This window comes from Spermophilus citellus (assembly GCF_964194105.1).
Source record: "Spermophilus citellus genome assembly, chromosome: 2".
Classification (NCBI taxonomy): domain Eukaryota; kingdom Metazoa; phylum Chordata; class Mammalia; order Rodentia; family Sciuridae; genus Spermophilus; species Spermophilus citellus.
The window spans coordinates 20990346-21010152 of NC_138183.1; the positions used below are offsets into that span (position 1 = coordinate 20990346).

The 19807-nt window shown below is 41.3% G+C and overlaps 2 protein-coding genes across 2 annotated transcripts; one reads left to right on the top strand and one right to left on the bottom strand.

The window, feature by feature from the left end:
- Nucleotides 1-245: 245 nt before the first annotated feature.
- On the top strand, nt 246-1669 carry RNF183 (ring finger protein 183; the record flags this gene model as incomplete). The annotated part of the gene is made up of 2 exons (XM_081281259.1): nt 246-378; nt 1055-1669. Exon 2 carries the CDS (start codon nt 1091-1093, stop codon nt 1667-1669), a length of 579 nt encoding a protein of 192 aa, XP_081137385.1. The 5' UTR covers nt 246-378; nt 1055-1090.
- A 3470-nt stretch (nt 1670-5139) lies between these two features.
- On the bottom strand, nt 5140-19659 carry PRPF4 (pre-mRNA splicing tri-snRNP complex factor PRPF4). Its single transcript, XM_081268021.1, has 14 exons — nt 19534-19659; nt 18584-18761; nt 17302-17488; nt 14195-14282; nt 13772-13851; nt 13521-13614; nt 12946-13040; nt 11564-11622; nt 10787-10910; nt 9355-9444; nt 7524-7646; nt 7306-7413; nt 7097-7215; nt 5140-6206 (listed from the first exon to the last, which is right to left on the bottom strand). The coding sequence occupies exons 1-14, from the start codon at nt 19558-19560 to the stop codon at nt 6013-6015; spliced, it is 1566 nt and encodes a 521-aa protein (XP_081124147.1). The 5' UTR covers nt 19561-19659; the 3' UTR covers nt 5140-6012.
- Between the last annotated feature and the right edge of the window lie 148 nt (nt 19660-19807).

Below are 19807 nucleotides of genomic sequence, written 5' to 3' on the forward strand. Positions count from 1 at the left end.
GGAAATCGCCACCCCTGCCTTTCCAGGCCAGGGACCTCAGGTCTGGGAAGAACCGCCCACGATCACGCAGATACTTGGCTTCCAAGTTCAATTGGTTGCCACGCCCCAGGTGTGTGTGTGGGAAACTCGGTCCCCAACCTCCCAGCCGCCACCTAGCAGCTCTCTGGCCTTGGCACCAGGCAGGTGTGCTCAACAGGCTGCAGCCTGGGCCACCTGGCAGCTCCAGGTGCTGTGATCTTGCTGCCATGGAGACGGCCCTGGGCTTGGTGGTGAGAAGGCAGTTTCCCAAAGCTTTGTGGATTCAGGAGAGGGAGAGACCAGAACCTCAGGCACTTGTGAGTATTCTGCCTGATCCCGCTGCAGCCCGCACAAGCCCAGGTGGGTGTCTTGATGGTTTCCCTGGACAAAGCAGGGTGGGGGATCCAAGAGACGCCGAGTGCCAGGGAGAGGCTCTGTGAGGGCTGATCTGGGGGCCTGAGCGCGAGGTCCCAGATCAAGGGGAAAAGCTTTCCCAGGGGCCTCTTCACCAGGCTGAGGAGCGGGCCAGGCAGCTCTGGAGGGTTGGCCCTCTAGACCAGGCGGAGGAGGAAAGCAGGCCTGGCGTTTGCTCCCACAGGAAGGACAAACAGGGAATTGACAAAGACCATCTCGCCCTGGTCAGAGATTTAAGGGAAGGGAGGATCTGTCCTCTAGCAAAACCCCAACCATGGTTCACCCTCTTCTGACTTCAGGGCAGTCAAGGGCCAACACGGTGACCACAAGGAACATTCCCAAAGCCATCTACAAAGCCAGGGTGCAGTTCCCTCCACTGCCAGTTCATCTGGTGCTGTTGGTTGGGGTGGTGGTGACTCAGGCCTTCACCCTGACGCAGGGGAAGCTGTGTACATAGACTTAGCTGAATGGCTTAGAAACAAGGTGCTCTGGAAGAAAACCCTTTTGAACCTAAGCTGCTTCTGTAAAATGGGACTGAACAGAACGCCACAGAACGCTGAGCCTCAGACCAAGCTCAGGGACAGAGCTTCACGGGTGAACCTTTGCTCCTTTTTCCTGCCAGGACATCCCCTGTGAGGCCTCCCAGTGTGGTCTGAGGATGACCGAGCCCCAGGGCCGGGAGCCTGAGGCTGAGTGTCCTGTCTGCTGGAACCCCTTCAACAACACGTTCCATACCCCCAAAGTGCTGGACTGCTGCCACTCCTTCTGTGTGGAATGCCTGGCCCACCTCAGCCTGGTGACTCCGGCCCGGCGCCGCTTGCTGTGCCCGCTCTGTCGCCAGCCCACCGTGCTGGCCTCGGGGCAGCCCGTCACTGACTTGCCCACAGACACTGCCATGCTAAGCCTCCTCCGCCTGGAGCCCCACCACGTCATCCTGGAGGGCCGGCAGCTCTGTCTCAAGGACCAGCCTAAGAGCCGCTACTTCCTGCGCCAGCCTCGGGTCTACACACTGGACCTAGGCCTCGAGCCTGGGAACCAGACTGCACCTTCCCAGGACACTGCCCCGGCCACCAGGCCTATGCCCATCCCCATCCCCAGCCACTATTCTCTGAGGGAGTGTTTCCGCCACCCTCAGTTCCGCATCTTTGCCTATCTGATGGCTGTCATCCTCAGTGTCACTCTGCTGCTCATCTTTTCCATCTTTTGGACCAAGCAGTTCCTTTGGGGCGTGGGCTGAGCACTCTGTTTCTGGACAAGGAACCAGGCCTTTCTCAGTGGCTGCTGGGGCTGGGGATGCAGAGCCTCATTTGGTGTTGTCTTCCTTTGTAGTATTTTATGATCCAGAGATCGGTTAGGCCCTGTTTGCTTCTGGGAGCAGAGAAGGCCCTACCGTGCGCACGTGGGCGGGGTTGGGGGATGAAGCTGAAGGGCTGGGAGGCATGCAGAGCTCTGAGTGTGAACCAGGGGTTGTATGGCTACAGAGCCACATAGCAAGTTGTGCCAAAGGACTGGACAATGGTATCCAGCGACCTGACTAGTCCAAATAGCAAGCTGTAGCTCTCCCTGGAGCTGTTTTGGACTCAGTTCATGTTTTATTTTATTTGCTCTTTTCATTATGTGTTGCTAAAATGTTTGGAAAGTAAGTTTGAATTCTGTGAGAAAATGTGCTTGTCTCCCCTTTTCAGCTTTCTCCTTGGATGTCTTTCCACCAGTCCCAGTAAAATATGGTCTTCATTCCTTAATTCCTTCATTTATTCATTCTACAACCATTAATTGGGCAGGTGCTGAGTGCAGAGGGAAGAAAAGTGTAAGATTACCCACTGGTGGCTGATGGCCCCCAGCAGCAGGGAAGATGCACTGGACAACCTCTTGTCAGCGTGCAGTTCATGGAGTGTTGGGAGATAAGAGTCTAAAGGTGAAAGAAGCCAAGATCAGTGGATTAGGAATCTGGGATTTGGGCTGGAGTTGTAGTTCAGTAGTAGAGCATTTGCCTAGCATGTGTGAGGCACTGGGTTTGATCCTCAGCACCACATAAAAATAAATTAAGGAATTGTGTCCATCTACAACTAAAAAATAAATACATTTAAAATATTCTTAAAAAGAAAAGAAAAAGAATCTGGGATTTGGGGTGTGGATGTTGCTCAGTGGGGAAGCACTTACCTAGAATTTGCAAGGCCCTGGATTCAATCCCCAGCACCATAAATAAGTAAATAAATATGGGTTTACAGGCCTTTATTCTCTGTGGGTGCAGAGGTCTGTTTAGATGGTGCAGGATACAGCTCTGACTCCCTCCTGGAAGTACTGGGATTCTGGCCTCAGAAGGTAGGATGCAGCCCGGGACAGAGGCAAAACTTTACTTCCATCCCAGGCCTGCTGTGGGGGACCTATTTTTTACATGAAGAAACCAAGAACCTAGGAGCCTTGCAGAGTCTAAAACCTTCATTTCTGCTTTTCTAGTTTTAGCTTGCCTGGTGGCCCAGAGCTCTGAAACAATCCCAAAGTGGTTAACCCACCATCACAATTACAAAAAGTTGGCATTTTGAGTTTCTTTTAATTGGTGAAATAAATTGTCAGAACTTGAGTCAGTTTTATTTGGTTTAAATCATGTTCAGTTTAATGGAAGTATCCTCTATAAATCCTTGTTAAGGGTCTTAATGTACAAGGTATTCCAAAAGAGCCAAGAAATATATTTTTAGTAAAAACAACAGTTTTCAGCTCCAATTTGTAGAAAAATTCTCCATTACCAAACTGGAAAACTGCCTACGTAACCCGCCAGGGACTAGCAACCTCCTCTCCATTGCTGTCCTTCCCAGATAATTACACTGAGGCTGGGACTGCACCTCTCCCAGTTGAATTCATTTCTCTACTCATCTTTCCTCCTTAACTTTGCAGCAGGTAAGTTAGGCAATGATCTCACCATATTTTCCAAAGATGGGTGGGCCAAAGTGGCTCAGGGCAGGGGACAGAGAGAGGAGCTGGGAAGAGCCAGGGAGGAGCATCTGCCTATTCACTAGGGCATATGGGTCTAATTGTCATCCCCTGAAACCAAGGCTGTGACACTTTGGCTACCTTGTTCAAGGTCACTCAAAATAGAACTTATATTCTTAGAGTGGTTGATACACCACCAAATATGACCTAATTTTGGGTTATTTCGGGTAAGGAAGGATATACCTAATATTATAGTGTCTTCTAGTTTCACATTCAGTAGCTCTAACCTTGAGGTAGTCCTGTCTTCTCAGGGAGGCATTTGGAAACATTGTGGGAGCATCTTTGGTATGCAATGAAGGGGGTGGGCTGCGCTTCTGCATTTAGTGCAGAAAAGAGGGACACTGAGACCTGCTGTTTCTTATGATGGTTCTATGCAAGGAAAGATCTATTTCAAAATGCAAACAATTATCCTGTTGAGCAATACCCAACAGGCTCCTGTGAAGTTCATGAGGTAGAAGTGGGAAAACTGCCTCCATTTGGTGTGAAGTCAGAGATGAAGTCACTTGTGAACAGGGCAGTACACAAGGTGGAGTTAAAAAGATGATCCACAGAGGAAAAAGGTAATGCTGGCTGCACTGGACTTGTAGCCAGTGTGGCCAACCTACTCAAGAAAGCCTGTGGAATCTTTATAAGATGAAATGGTCGGACAGATTAGGGTTCAGATTCAGGTTTATAACTTACTAGCTGGATAGCTTTGGTGAGTCACTTCTTGGCGCTGCAGTTTTGCCTATAAAAAGGGAATAAGAAACTCATATGGTCATGAGGACTACTGAGATGTCTGAATGTGCTGGCACACTGACGAGGTAGGGAGTAAGTGTTCTGCTCTGTGGTGGCCATGATGTTCAGCTCAGCATTATCATGAAATGCCACTCCTGGTTTTGTGCTTCTCTATTACTTTCTTATAATGGTGTTTGAAGAAATGGATATTCTACCAGATATTTGTTCTATTAAAGGCTTAGATGAAATATTTTTAACCCAACCATCACCTCATGAACCACCACCAAAAAGCAAACAAACAGGCAAGTCCAAGGGAATAGTAAGATTTACACCTGAGAAACTGCAAACCACTGTTAGTGCGCCATGCCCAAGCTGCACGGGGTACACTCATGTCCATCATTTTACAAAAATGGTGATGGAAAGTTTTTTTCATGGCAAACTACAAAGAAAACAGAACTATTAAACAACAACGCAGGGCCGTGAGGACAGACCCAAGAATTCAGAGGCTTAACAACTGAACAGGAAATGCATCGATTTGGTTATAAATGAAATCAGATTAAAAACAGCATATTTAGCTACATATCACATATTCTTAATTTGCAGAATAGAGCCAAAGCCACTCTCAACCTCTCTGGATGGGCAAATGAAAGGATTTTGAACATTCATGGAGAAACCATTATGTTAGCCCTTGTTTAATTCTTCCTTATTATGCTTTTCTTCCAAATTCCTCTTTTTATGTGAATTTACCAATTTCAGAGGCCAGAAAATATATACCTGCGGTAAGAAGGTGAAGGCAATCACTACATGCCCAACTAGTAAGAATTATGGAGCCCATGCACAGTTTACTGGTGATAAGGCCAACAGTCCCCCATTAACAAAGCTAAGAGTGCTAATTAAGGAGAAATTGTGCTAATCCATATCTGAAATGTTATAACCCAAACCAAAAAAAGATACTTCCTTGGACAAATGACTAGGGTTCAGAAAATGCTTAACTATAGAAAACAATTTTTAAAGGATAGTTTTTATGGTAGGATTTTACTCCTAGCAAGTGGGTAATAAAGAGAAAAAGGTTTATGTTTAGTAATGCCTATTAGGGATTTTTTCCAGTTACTTCGACATGAAGTACCTTTTAATACACAAAGTACATCCTTTAAATAACCATAGCAAGGAGAGTGTACAAGAGAGACATCGTGTTTGCTTTCTACAAATTTCTATGAATCCTGACATAGTGGCCTTGCTTTCGGGAAGTATGAAGGATGTTAAGCTTCAAAGCAAGATGGAGGGCATTTTCTGATGAGGTGAGTGTTCAGTTCTGAGTTTCCTGATGCAGTTGGCATTCCAAGTGAACTTCACAGGAAGAGGTCAAAGCTTCAGTGTATAAACATCAGCATAACTGCTGTTCATTCCAGGGACTTGCCGTGAGGCATTGTTCAACCAGTATGTGGGGAGATGTGTCTCTTCCCTCAAGGACTTTCAGAATACAGTCCAGCCACCTTGCTCACTGGATCACATGCAGCCCTGAAGCATATACCATGTCATGGAAAGCCAAGTTTCAAGAATTAAAAATGCAGAGAGTAGTCACAATCCTGAGTGCTGAGAAGATTTCAAAGAAAGACCAATAAAAAATGTCTAGGAAGTTCATGGCTGGGCCTGAAGATGAGAATTTCATTTTCAACCACGAAAAGAGTTCACCATCACCTAAGGACTGGGCTGCCTCTTGGGAGTAGGCTGACGTGAAAATCCAAATCTACTGAGGGTCTATACATGGTAATTGGCAGAAAACATGATAGAACAAAACACGTCAATTCTTTTCTTTTAAGGAAAATGGCTCCTAAGGGAGAGACTGAGGTTAGAGTCCTTCTTCCACGGTCTTGTCTATTCAGCCATCCAGAGCTTGAAGGTCCTGTCATATGAGCAGGTGGCTATAAGCTGTCCATCAGAAGAAATGTCTAGACCCATCACTTTGCCTTCATGGCCAGCCAGAGTCTTCAATGGGGACCAGCCTGGGTGGGTCCAGATCTTGGCTGTGTTATCATAGGCACCAGTTAGCAAGAAGTTCCCATGGATAGCTATTGGAGAAAAGAAAGGAATGTGCCTGAGAATTCATCAAATATTCAAGAGCTTACCAAAAAAACAAAAAACCACACACACACAAAAACAAAAACCTGCCCAAACATACTATTTTGAAAAAGAAGGCATTTCTATACCTAAAAAAACTAAAAACATACTGATTCTATGGTTTTTTTTTTTTTTGGTAAAGGGAATTGAACTCAGGGGCACTTAAACACTGAGCCACATCCTCAGCCCTGATCTGTATTTTATTTAGACAGAGTCTCACTGAGTTGCTTAGCACTTTGCTTTTGCTGCAGCTGGCTTTGAACTGGTGATCCTCCTGCTCAGCCTCCTGAGCTGCTGGGATTACCAGCATGCACCACCAGGCCAGGCCTGGTTCTATATTCTTAGGAGGTCTCTAGGAAAAAGGGACAACCACAGGCAGACTGAGAAGTGACAAAAGAATCTAGCTCTTTCCTTGGTAGACAAGATTAATATTACTTTTCAGAATATCCTTAGAATGTCCATGGAGAAAAGAATGAAGCAAAGCATTCACAAGTCTTTACTCTCATGTTTTTTTTTTTTTTTTTAAATTTTTAAGTGCTTTTATTTTTTAGTTGAAGATGGATATACTTATTTACTTCTATGTGGTGCTGAGGCTGGAACCCAGTGCCTCACACATGCTAGGCAAGTGCTCTACTGCTGAGCCACAACTACAGCCCCACTTTCACGCTCTGCCATAGCTCTGCTCAGGGATACAGCAGAGGAAGGAAATTGTAACTTGCTCCTTTAACAGAGGTCAAATTTTCCCCTGTTCTACTTCTAAGTTAAGCTACAGCCTGGATTGCACTCCACTGATGTGCAGAACCTGTGTGGTGTTTAGGCCTAAAACAGGAGGGAGGCTTACGTTCAAATTTGACTCCAGTCACTAAATTCTGATGGGCAGGGATGGTATACACGCAACGTCGTTGTCGGAGGTCCCACACTTTGCAAGTGTTGTCACCACTGCCAGTTGCAATGTGGTAGCTGTGGATCAGATGTAGTATGAAAGTTAGAAAACAGAGTAGTGACTGACCAAGCACCCTCTCCACCCCTCACTCAATGAGCTTAGTTTACCCATTGGGGGAGAAATTTATTCCATAGATTTCCTTCAGGTGGCCTTCTAGGAACATGATACAACGTCCTGTGCGTAGGTCCCAAACACGACCAAATGCATCCAGTCCCCTGACAAAATAATATATAAATGAACACTTTGAATCCAGTTCTTTGGGGAAGCAGGCACATCTAAGAGGTGACACTACTGAGCTGCCCCGGCTTTGTGGAAGAAGCCTTACCCAGTGCCAGCCAAAGAGCCATCTTGATGGAAGGCAATGTCATACACACCCATGCTGTGGCCTTCCTGATGCAGGATCTCTTCTTGAGCTTCCAAATCCCATAAGCGCCATGAACGGTCATAGCTAAGAAAAGGAAGAATTACACTAGCAATCAACCAGCAGGTTGATTTGGTTTCCACAATGTGCAAGTTACTATCAGTATCTGTGGCTTAACTTAACGGTTCCAAAACTGTACTTTCAACCATGTGAGTAAGAAATTCCTTTCTGGAACAAACAATGCTTCAACAGCTAAGAACACCTGTCTTAGGCACAGCAGGGAAACCTTGAACTTGCTGTAAATCTACCCTAGTTAACTATTTTAAGAACAGAATTCCCTAAGAATGGCTCAAGAATCTTCCCTAAGAAAGATTCTCTTGCCTATATTCTCCTTTCATTTTGTTATTATGTCTCCTTATTTGTTGAACTTTGTATATTTACAGGGCCCTATATTGGATGCTGGGAATACAAAAACAAGACTGGAATAGAACAAAGTACAGAAACACACCCACATATATCTGGTCAAATGTTTTCAACAAAGGTGCCAAAGCAATTTCAACAGAGAAAGGAAAGTCTCTTCAATAACTGTGGTAGAACTGGCTAAGCATGTGGAAAAAGACAAAAAAAAAAAAAAAAGACAAATTCAATTAAAAAAAGTACTAAGTGGGGCTGGGGTTGTGTTTCAGTGGTAGAGCATGGCACTGGGTTCGATCCTTAGTATCAAATAAAAATAAAGAAAATAAAGATATTGTGTTCATCTACAACTAAAAAAAAAAAGACAAATCTTTAACTAAACATTGCACAAAAGATATGCAAACAAATGGTAAACATACGACAAAGTATTCAATACCAACTGTCATTAGGGTAATAAGAATTAGAATATAAGATAGCACTACACAATGGCTACCTTAGACAAACTGGTAAGATTGACAACACCAAATGTTGGTAAGGATATGAAGCAACCAGAATTCTTGGAATGTAAAATGGTATAACCACCTTGAAACACTGCTTAGAAGTTTAAGAGTTTTATCCTCTGAACTATCAATTGTACTTCTAGGAATTTACTTAAGAGAAAGGAAAAAAAAGCATGTCTGCAAAAAGCCTGGTATAAGAATATTTAGGGCAGCTTTATTCTGACTGATCAACAAGTCCGAGTGTCTAACACAGGACCAACTGTGGCACATGCACACAATACACCACTGCTCAGCAAAAAAAGGAACTACTGACACCTGCTACATGATTGAATCTTAAAAATGTTTCACTGGGTAAAAAGAAACCAGACACAAATGAGCTCAGACAGTCTGAATAGAGGTGATTCACTTATAAAGACAGAAATCAGATGAGTGGTTGTTTTGGAGAGGGGAATTGAATAGGAAGGGGCTTGAGAGAACTTTCTCTATATTGACAGGGGTGTGGGTCACACAGATGGTAAGCAATTGTCAAGACTGAACTGTAAACTTAAACTCATCTCACCGGATGTTAATTTATACCTCAAAGAAAAAATTCACCACCAGATTCTAGCCTCACTGATACAGAACCAGAAAGAGAAACTGATTAGTTGCCAGAGAGATTTTAATACAATATATAGTAAAAACCCATATTTAAGTCATTCATTACAATTTAAAAGCAAATACACTTAATCCTCACTATATCATATTCTTTTCTCTGATTCTGAGCAGTTCACAAAAATTCTACTAGAAATCTCTGCTCTAAAAATTTACTTGTCAGACAACGAAAAAAAAATTAACAAAATGCCACAAGCGTGTATGAATGGGAAAATAATGAGATGGCTTACCAGGTAGTGCCCAGGAAACGTCCTGATGGATGCCACATCACTCGGGCCACACGTACTGTGTGGCCTTCAATATCTGCCACTGGTTCATCACTGAAAAGGAACCAAACATAGACAAGTAAACCACTTTATAGTCATGTAAATACTTATTGTATTTATTTATTGTTGTGAAGATATACCCATTCTGTACATTTCAAGTGGCTAAGTTGTAACTATGCTTACAATTTGTTAAAATATTAGGGTTAACAATAATTAAGCTCCTTCCCAAGGTTTTAAAAGATTTGGGACTATTTCATGTGCCCACAAGGCCAGCTGACTACCACCTTAATTATCTATCACTAAAACCTCAACACCATATAATTTAGTATTAGAGAAAAGTGAGACACTTCTGCCTAGTAAGCAAAATAGTCACTTTGCACCAAAGTAGTACTTGGATTTTGGAAAGAAAACTTTCAAATTATACTTAGAAATCAAACTGTTTTAGTACAAGTGGGCTACAGATAAATCTTTCTCAAATCTTAGTCTATTCAAAAATTCAAATGGAAAAAGGAAATCCTGAGTAGACAGAGGCTTGGCCTCCTTTTGATGGTCATGAAATTCTGCTACCCAGAATCCACAGAAAGATCAAACACAGGGGAAGGAAATAAACATGAACTCTAAAGAGGGCAATTAAAAAGGGAACTTTGTCAATGTGCATACAAAGAACTAACCAGAGCCCCAGGGGAATAAACATTGCTAAGTATTACCAAAGCCAATTAAAACTTTCTGGCTTGTAGATGAGACCCTATTTGGCAGAACAGACACTAATTAGCTCTTTAAAAAATGTTGGAATCAAAACCTTTCTGTGCTTTCCCAAAGAAAGAAAACTAAGTAATTGAACTCAGATGTCTTAAACCAACAGAGTACATCCACAGTTTTTTGGGGGATAGCAAAAATAATAAAAACCAAAAACCTGTTGTAGTTGATAAATATATCCTAGGTCAAAGATGGAGCCAGTGGGAGATGACACCACCTTCTTGGCAGTGCTGCCAGACAGAACCTCACTTTCCTCTCCCCCGTGGCTGTAAGCTAACAATGAATAGGCTACCAAGATTGTTATCCTCAGTCCATCTACCAAACCACGCATTTCTCCAGTGCTAACCCACTGTGTAGGAGGTAGGCTGGATCTTTCCAAAATATCTGCAGCTGGAAACAGTGCCACTATGCTGGAGGCACAAATTGAGGTTCAAAGTTAACCAGAAAAACCTGGCACAACTCCTCTGGTGAAAGAAGTCTAAAAAAGAAATCTCCCACTCTATTTTCACACTAATTTACCTTAACTCCTAGTTTATTGCTGGGGTCAAATATCAGATTTTTAACTCTGAGTTGCTGAGAGCCAACCAATTACTTATGTACTTTAGGATGTAGGTAGCAATTGTAGCACAGTAATACTCACCTGTCAAGACTCCAAAGTTTCACAGAACCATCAGCAGCACAAGAGGCCAGGTTGACATCTTTTTGGTCCAATGAGATTGTAGACTTGGGATGGAATACAATTGCGCCTACATTTGTGTTATGGCCTAAAAAAAGAGAAGAAAGTTAAAGGGTTCTCACTTCTTTATAACCTGCAGCAAAATATATATTGTGATGAACAATACAGATAAAAATATATCAGGGAATATGTGTGAACATGTAAAGTATTAAAGTGACTATTTATCCAGGCACATGCCTATAATCCGAAGCTGAGGCAGGAGGATTGCAAGTTTGAGGCCAGCCTCAGTAACTTAGTGAGGCCCCCAAGGAACTCAGTGAGACCCTGTCTTAAAAAAATAAAAAGAGTTGGAGATGTAGCTCAGTGGTAAAGTGCTCTGTGTTCAATCTCCAGTACACACTACCCCTTAGTGTAAATAAATAAAGTGACTATTCAACATTTAAAAAGAAAAAAAAAAAGATTTAAGCTAATATTTAAGCTAGATTAGAAAAAAGTAAAACATTAAAGGTTTGTGTTTATTAGTTCAGACATTATAAAATGCCTGAGTGTGGATGGATATGAGAAAAAGGTTGTATGGTAAGAAGTCATTACATTCTGGCTTTGGAGTCTGAGAAACTAAACAACATCAAATGAAATCAGGAATCGATGCTGTGTGTACTGGGTTTGAGTGTGAGGCAGAGTTTTACTACTTATAAGAGGTCACGTGGGGATAAAACAGATCTAAACAAGACTCTAACTTACCTCTAAGTGTGTGAAGGAGGTTGCAATCAGGAACAGACCAGAGCTTGCAAAGCCCACTCCTATCAAATATAAAGGAAAGCATCTCAGCCAGGGTTGGTCTGGGAAGGAAAAGGTACCTTGGTAACATTACTAAAGGACAATCTCTTCTCACCCCCTATATACTTTACAGTGGCAGACAGAAAATAAATAAATAATAAAAGACTAATAAATTGAAGGGCTATAGGAGAAGAGATACAACCAGGTCTCAGACAACCAGGGGCTTTTACTGGACCCTACTGCTATCCTACTGAACAGCATTGCTGCTATCCACCTTAATTTCTGGATCAATTTATGAGGAAGGCAGAACAAATGAAACCATCATGTCCTATTTTAAATTGAATAGCATTTTATCATCTACAAAGTATCTAAATTAAAAAAAACAAAACAAAACTTATTTTGGAAATTTTCTAAGAATTACTTTCATATCTACTATTTCCAAGAATACAGCAGGATTTCCATTTATGCTTTATGGTTAAGGAAACTGGGTTAGGGATGTAGCTCAATGGTACAGCATTTGCCTAGCAAACGTGAGGTCCTGGGTTTGATCTCTAGAACTTCAAAAAGAACAAAACATTTTCTTAAATCACCATAAAGTAGAGTTAAGGTAACTGAGGCTTGGAGAGGTGATCTGTATATTTCTTGGGCTTTCTCCTGAAGCACAGTCTCAATTTCTGCCTAGTTGTATAGATCCTATGCATTCAGTATAAGCTTCTTCTCTACTAGACACCATAGTCCACAAAATAAGCAAAAACAAAGCAAAACAGGGCTGAGGGTATAGCTCAGTGGTAGGGCTCTTGCCTAGTATGTGCGAGACCCTGGGCTCAATTCCCAGCACTGCAAAAAAACCAACCAAACAAGCCAAAAAAACAAAACAAAGTTATTACATCCCAAGAGTTTTTGCATACGTGTTAAGTAGAAAATAAAGTTAAATTAACACTTACTGAGTTCTTACCATATATCAGGCATTATCAAGGCAAGATGATTTACAAATGTTACCACTTCACTTTTATACATAAGGACACTGAAGCTTACAGGTATTATGTATCTTAGGTAGGTAACAGAATTAAAACAAAAAACAATAACAAAAAATAGCTATCTAAACTGAGGAGTGAACACTACTTGGTCTATAATCCATATGACCTGCTCAAAAATGCCAGTGTCAAGAACATGAGAGTCTGCCACATATTATGGTTCTCTGGGGCCCTGGTGAAACAAAGACTATGTTGTAGTATGATGTGATCATGAGAAACTGAGGAAGTAGAACTAGACAGCTATGACAAATGCTTATTTATTTCTGGACCTATCCCCATTTAGGAAAATGTCAACTGTAAAATAAAACTTACCAACAAGCTGTGGCTAGCATTTTGGAATCAGGACTAAAGTGACAGTAGGAGATAGGCCGATCGTCCCCAATCTGACTGCAGAAGTTATTCAGAGACTTAAAAAAAGAAGACAAATGATGACATTAATAGGGTAATCCAAGAGTTCCTTGGCTTTTTTGCCATTAAAAAAAGGGCAATCTTTCAGTTTTAACCCATCCCAAGATTTTATACTTTCACTGTTATTATTAGAAAACACTTGTATTGGTGAATGGAATCAGGCTTATTTGAAGCTCCAGCTATATTCTAGTCTTGGTAATACAAACTTCTATGTCAGCAAATATCAACAGAAGACCATATAGCAGTCTGAAGCACAGCTGCAACAAATTAAAATGGAGCAGTCAAAAATAGAACCAGTGGCCTCTGTGTGTACAAAGCACACGTAGGTTCCTGCCACCTTAACTAACAGTGCCTTGCATGTCATAGCAGATCCAGCAGGAAGGAATATTCATGGTAGTTGCCTTTACTTTCCTTGAGATGGTTCAAAGTAAAAAAATCTAGTAATAGAAGATATTGAACAATTATTGCAAACACCTTACCCGGAGAGATTTGTGCAGCTCTTGCATCTGGGAGGTCCTAGTTGTTTCAGGAATCTCTTTATGGAGACGGGCCTCTTCCAAGCGTTTCATTGCCCTGGGACACAGAAACAACACTGCTACCAGGAACAAAAAGGCTGTCAACAAGGGTTCATAAGCTTCATTTAATAACCACTATCATCATAGAGTCGACCCTCATTCTCTCAGAGTAAACAAGAAAAAATATGCTTCTTTCTTCTAAAGGCTCTGCTTACCTGGGCAGTGAATAATTAGCAATCCACAGCCTGGCCACCTTCAGGCTATTTGGTCCTTCATGGTACCAGGTTTGCTGATACTGAAAGGCAAATAAAGAGCAGAAATGTTAAGTCTGAAGCATACCTGCCCTGAAGTCAGGCATATGTGCTTTCTACTGTATTTCCATGTCTTATTAGATGGCTCTGGTTTCTAAGTGAGTTCACCAAGAATGCTATTAGTTCTTTCCTGAATAGAAAACTCACTTAGATCCTTTGATATTCACATAAGAATCACAAACAATTGCCAGAAACTGTTTCTGAATGGAAGAACCCTCCAAGCCTTTTCTCCCCTTATCCTGACAAAGCAATCCACTGAGAAGAGAAAATGACACAACTATTTCATTTTCTTGATGTTTATACTGTCAATCCAAAGACATATTTTACCTCTTCTTTGGACTTCTTAGATTTCTCATCATCTTTTTTTGTCTTTTTTAAGGCATCAGTACCAACCACTGAGAGGATATTTCTTAATCTGTAACACAAAAGATCAATATGTAAACAGAGTTGAGCTAAGACTGTCAAAAAGTACAGTAGTCCATGTCCCTGCCCCCATCTACAGGGGGATACATTTCAAGAACCCCAGAGAAGCTAGGTACAATGGTGTACGCCTATAATCCCAGTGACTTGGGATGCTGAGGCAGGAGGACAAGTTTGAGGGCAGCCTCAGCAAGTAAGATCCTGTCTCAAAATAAAAATAAAAAGGACTGGGGCTATAGCTCAGTTGTAAAGTGTCCCTGGGTTCAATCCCTATTACAAAAAAAAGGAGAAAGAAAAAGATGCCCAGTGAATGACTAAAATTGCAGGGAGTACCAAAACCTACATATACTATGTTTTTTCTTTTTCTGTTCAAACTTCATTCACAACTCTAGCAACCTTCTGTAAGAGTTAAATGGGCATGCCTAAACTTTCATGTGATTTCCTTTACCCAATCTTCTTTATTTGAAGATTTCCTAAACTCAAGTAAAAGCAATTTCTTATCCCATTTGGAGTTAACCACTCTGTACATTGCTACCACTTAGACAGTGAAGACAACCACATTCCACTCGAGGCCACAATGCATTGGATATTAACTGAGGTACTAAGTAAACAATAATTCAAAGAAATAGTTTTGGGTTCCAAGTAGCATAGCTGCGGGGGGGAAGACAGAAAGTACAAGGAGATATAGTTTCTTATTTTAAGTATCATGACAGCAGTAACACAGAACGCTAAACTGGAATACAGAAGGGACACCTAAGCCAGCTATTTGGACCAGGGAAAGCTTCACAGATAGGATGTTATCTAAATTGAGTCTTCAAGTAGTCAGACCAAGGGGTCAAAAATGGGAAAATGAACTGGGTGCAGTGCTGCACACCTGTAACCTCAGTGACTCAAAGAGGCTGAGGCAAGGGAATTGCAAGTTCAAGGCTAGCCCAGACAACTTAGTGAGACCCTGTCTCAACATAAAATAAAAAGGGCTGGTGTAGCTCAATGGTAGAGCATCCCTGGTTCAATCCTTAGTACTGCAAAATAAAAAATAAAAACACCCCCAAAACATGGAGAAATGAGAGTTGAGGCAGAGAGTTAAACAAATGTAAAGGCCTGGAGGTAAGAAAACTATGTTAAGCTTGGAATCACAAACAGTTCAGTAGAGCTGAAGCATGGGGTACAAGGAGGACTGGTGAAGGATAAGCTGGAAATTTAAGTAGGAGCCAGGTCACAAAGAGCTGTTAGTGTTATCCTAAGAAGAGTTTACATTTGAGGAAGATCCCTAGAAAAGTATGGAGAATGGATTAAAAGGGAAGAATAAAGGCTGCAAAATCACACTGTGTATTGTAGAAACTCTGAGTCATATTGATGGCCCTGAATTAAGATAGTGGCAGTAGAGATTCTAGGCATTCACCTAAGGAATAATGAAACAAGATAGACTTTGATGGTGAAGAAGACATACAACAGACAACAATAAAAAAGTATCTCCTTTGAAATGGCTAATAAAAAAATAACACACTTGATAGAAAATATTGGTGGGGTTACTTTGCAAGGATCAGGTGTTAGGAAAAGCTTCTTTGAACAGGTGGCATTTGTGCTGAAACAAAAGAATAAAAGAACTCTAAAAGGCAAAGGATGAACAAAAAGAGAAAAGATTAGTTGAAAGACAGGAAAAAAGCTTGAGTACTCAGGAAGGCCAATGTGGCTGTCTAGCAAATTGGGGAAGAATGGCACAAGGTGAGTTTGAAGACCTTTTTGGTCATGACTAGAGGTTTCTTATTCCAAGTATAAGAAGAAAACATGGGAGGACCCCCCAACCCACCCCCGTGCTGTGGATTAAAACAGAGCCTTGTGCATGCTAGGCAAGTATACTACCACTGAGCTATACACCCCCAGCCCAGAAACTGTAGGTTTTTAAGCAAACAATTAACACATTTTCAGCTGTCACCAACTGTCTAGATGTGAAAGAACACAGATAGACTGGAGTTACATTCCCAAATAGAAAAGACTAGGTTTTGCTGACTGATAACAAAGGAGGTATGGTGGGTTTTCAAATGAGAACTGTGGGAATGATAGTGCCATTTGTAAGGGGAATAGAAGAGTGGGCCACAAATGTCAATTAAGCTGTCTCAAGTTTGAAGTACTTGTAGGAAGTACTTCTAGGTGACAGAAATTTTTGGAAGTCAGCAGAACACATATAGTAAATGATGCCATGGAGTGGAACTGATCTCCAAGGGTGAGCATAGAATAAGGACAAAGAACTACAGCCTATAAAGGTTAGGTAGGGAAAAGAGGCTGAAAAAGCGAGAATGAGGTAGAGAGATAGGAGGAAAATCAGAAGAATCTGGTTGTATGGAAATAAAGGAGAGGGAGAGTTTCAGGCAGAGTGACAGGCAGTGTACTAGGGCTAGTCTTAGTAAAAGATAGGTTAGGGATCTTAATAAAGAGCAATTTCAAGGTGTTAGGGGTCAATAATTTTGCAAGGGGCTGGAAAGTAAGGAGTAAGGGCCTTAAATAAACAGAGTAAATACAAACCATCTCTCTAAGAAGCCTGATGATGGAGGGGAGAGATGGTCCCTTATGGATACAGAGACAAGAGAAAAATCCTCAAAAGTGCATGTCACTATGACACTGCGTAACCTTAATATCACAAGAGGAGCATTATTCAAGGATAGTGCTTCTGTAATTATATCCAAAAATATATATCATTATATTTTGTGTCACTGACATAAAATATATTTGATGTGTAAATTTTCAAAGCTCAACAACAATTGTTTATCCAACTCACAACTTCATACTGGGGTGGGAAGGGAGTGTCTTAGCACCTTCTTCACACTACAAAGGAAAGCTGGTATTGGAGTAAAAATTGGCCTAAAATCAGATTATGGGTTAAAACTATATAAAAAAACTTAAGATACTGATAACCCTGAGAATTCTATTAAAGTTTCAGCTAGAGGATCAACTCGATTGCAACTAGAACACCATGATGAATTAAAAAAAAAAAAATACATATTTAGAAAAGTCACCTTTCTCTTCTTTCAGCAGGGCCCTCTCCAAAAAGTGTAATGGGTTCCCCTAAGGCTCTAAGGCAAGCCTTGACCTCTGAGTCGTCTGTGGAAACATTGATTTGCCGGGCTCTCTTCCTTCTTTCAAACTCAGCCAATACTTCTGCCTGCCGTTCACTGATGTGCTCTTCAATTTCAAATACTTCTCCTACAAAAGGAATATGCAATATTAGCACACTCACCAGATCTTCTTTAAATAGGGAGAAAGAAATAATTTTTAACAAAGTATGTATATGACCCTAAAGAGAGATAAATGCCTATTACACTTTAAAATTTACCATTTTCAGTTTATAAACATAGTTTAGATGAGATCACAAAGAGTACAGAACATCTTTAGCAAATGAGTTTACTAGCCTTCTAATCAGAAGGTAAACTAGAAATATTATTTTAACACTTGCTAAGACTATTTGCTAAGAACAGTCCCAGTACAGGAACACTTACAAACATTAATTAGTAAACCGGAAAAAATTACCAGGAAAATAAAATTCCCTTATTATAAGGCTTTTTTGGATAATCTAGAAACTAATTTTTTAAACTTGCACCAAATATGTACATCTAAATGAAAAATCTGAGGTGCAATAATGACCCAGTTAGTCTTAAAAACAGCAGAAAAATTAAAAAAAAAAAGTTACTAATGTACACGATGTAGAAAAAGTATGGGAGGATGAGAAACCTGACAAAGTCCTTCCTGCAGAGGATTCTTTTCTTCTTATACCCTTCTGTACTGTCTGACTTTATGATAAATAGATATAATTTTATTTTAAAAATACAGTAGAATTCTTGTTACTGTCATGGAAAGATATCACAAATAATATATAGAGTGAAAAGTGCTGGTTACAAAACAATTTATATATTGCGGTTTCATTTACAGAAAAAAATTATGTATTTTTATAGTTACATTAAAATTCTCAGAAAGAAATACATTCAATTAAAAAGAAATACAGGATTTTCTACTTCATAGTTTGATCTTTAAAAATAAAAGTAACTATTATCTTTTTAATTTAAAAAAAATATTTCAGTTGGGGTAATAAACTTATAAAATAACTAACAATAATTAGTGGAAGAAAAACTGTTTTTAAAGAAAATCTCTGGATGCTGCGAAGAAGGACAGGCAAAGCACAAATATATAAATGCAAGTGTAAAGACTGAACTTTTGACATTATAAAATGAGTGCTAATTCATTACATTCATTAAGAAAACTGCAGCCACGAAGGTAAAGATGGACTTGGAATTTGCAACTTACCAGAGGTTATATTAATATTTCCTGCTTCAATTCCTGCTTTCAGTCCTTCTTTACCCAAAATGCCAGACTCTCCTTTGGCCAGACGTTCTCTCTCCTTCTCTTCCAAACTTCCATAATAGATGTGTGGTTTCTTCACAACAGGAGCCACTAAGTCATCGGGTGCCTTAGTTTTGGGTGCCTGTTAAATCAAAAGGTTGGGTTAACCTAAAACAATCTTAGAAATTTACCAGGCTTTCCCAAAGGATGATGCTCAACAGTCAATCAATATTGTTTCCTCTAAAATACACAGGGCAGCTTCAGCACTAGTTAAGATGTTCTTCACTGATTTGCGAGGGTGGGAGAGGGTGTTTTATTCTCTCACTCAAATCTGACCGATAGGAAATAAGAGGTGGATAAAAAAACAAAACTAGTTAAGTTCTTTTGGTGACTTTTGTTTTTTTAAATCAAAGATCTGCTTTGGCACATGCCTACTTCATTCTGTTTGAAATGCAATAGGTTTTATGATTCTTCCAAGGCTTATTGATCATCATTGGGGAAATACCAAGGGTAACAGATAAAACCAATGCGGTGCTAAGGGGAAACAAGTTACAACGTTACTGATTTTCACATTTCAAACGTTTTCAGATTGAATACGAGTTAGGAGGCCTCATTACAATTCCAAGGACGTAACTCTTGGCCAGAGCATTCCTCGCTCCAGGGCACCATTTTTAGACCAGTCGGAGGAAATGTTTACCGTTTGGGGCGTAATGGGAGAGATGCAAGAGGCACATAGCACATGAAAGCTCTTGGGGACCAGGAAAACGCTGCTGGGCTCTCCAGGATACCAGAGTCCAGCAGCCTTCCTCCTCGGCCCTCCACGGCCTCAGCCCGCTCCCTAACGGCCCCTTCCCACAAGGACCCCACCCTCTTCGGCTCCTTGCCACAGTGAACTGAGATCCCGAACTCTGTACCGTGGAGGAGGCTCGTGAAGAAGCCATGCCGGGCCCAGCAGCCGCCAAGCCCCAGCGAAAGCCGCGTTCTAGGTTTCAGACCGTCCACCGCGCGCCCAGCAAAGCGGAATTGCGTCACCTGCCGGAAGTGGGTCAAGAGCGGACGCAGCGCCCTAAGCGCGCGGGGCATGACGGGAATCGTAGTAGCAAAGATTCTGGCCGAATGGGGAGGGGGCGTGACCGTAGAGCCTCCGAGGAAAGCTCGAGGAAGACGAGGTTCTGCGTGAAGAGAGGT

Bases quoted from the DNA above. Each gene is read 5' to 3' on its own strand.
- PRPF4 (XM_081268021.1), bottom strand. From the start codon at position 19,560: ATGGCTTCTTCACGAGCCTCCTCCACG. The intron at 17,489-18,583 runs GTAAGTTGCAAA...TTCCTTTTGTAG, and splicing joins AAATATTAATATAACCTCTG to GAGAAGTATTTGAAATTGAA. The intron at 13,852-14,194 runs GTAAAATATGTC...TTTGCCTTTCAG, and splicing joins CTAAGAAGTCCAAAGAAGAG to TATCAGCAAACCTGGTACCA.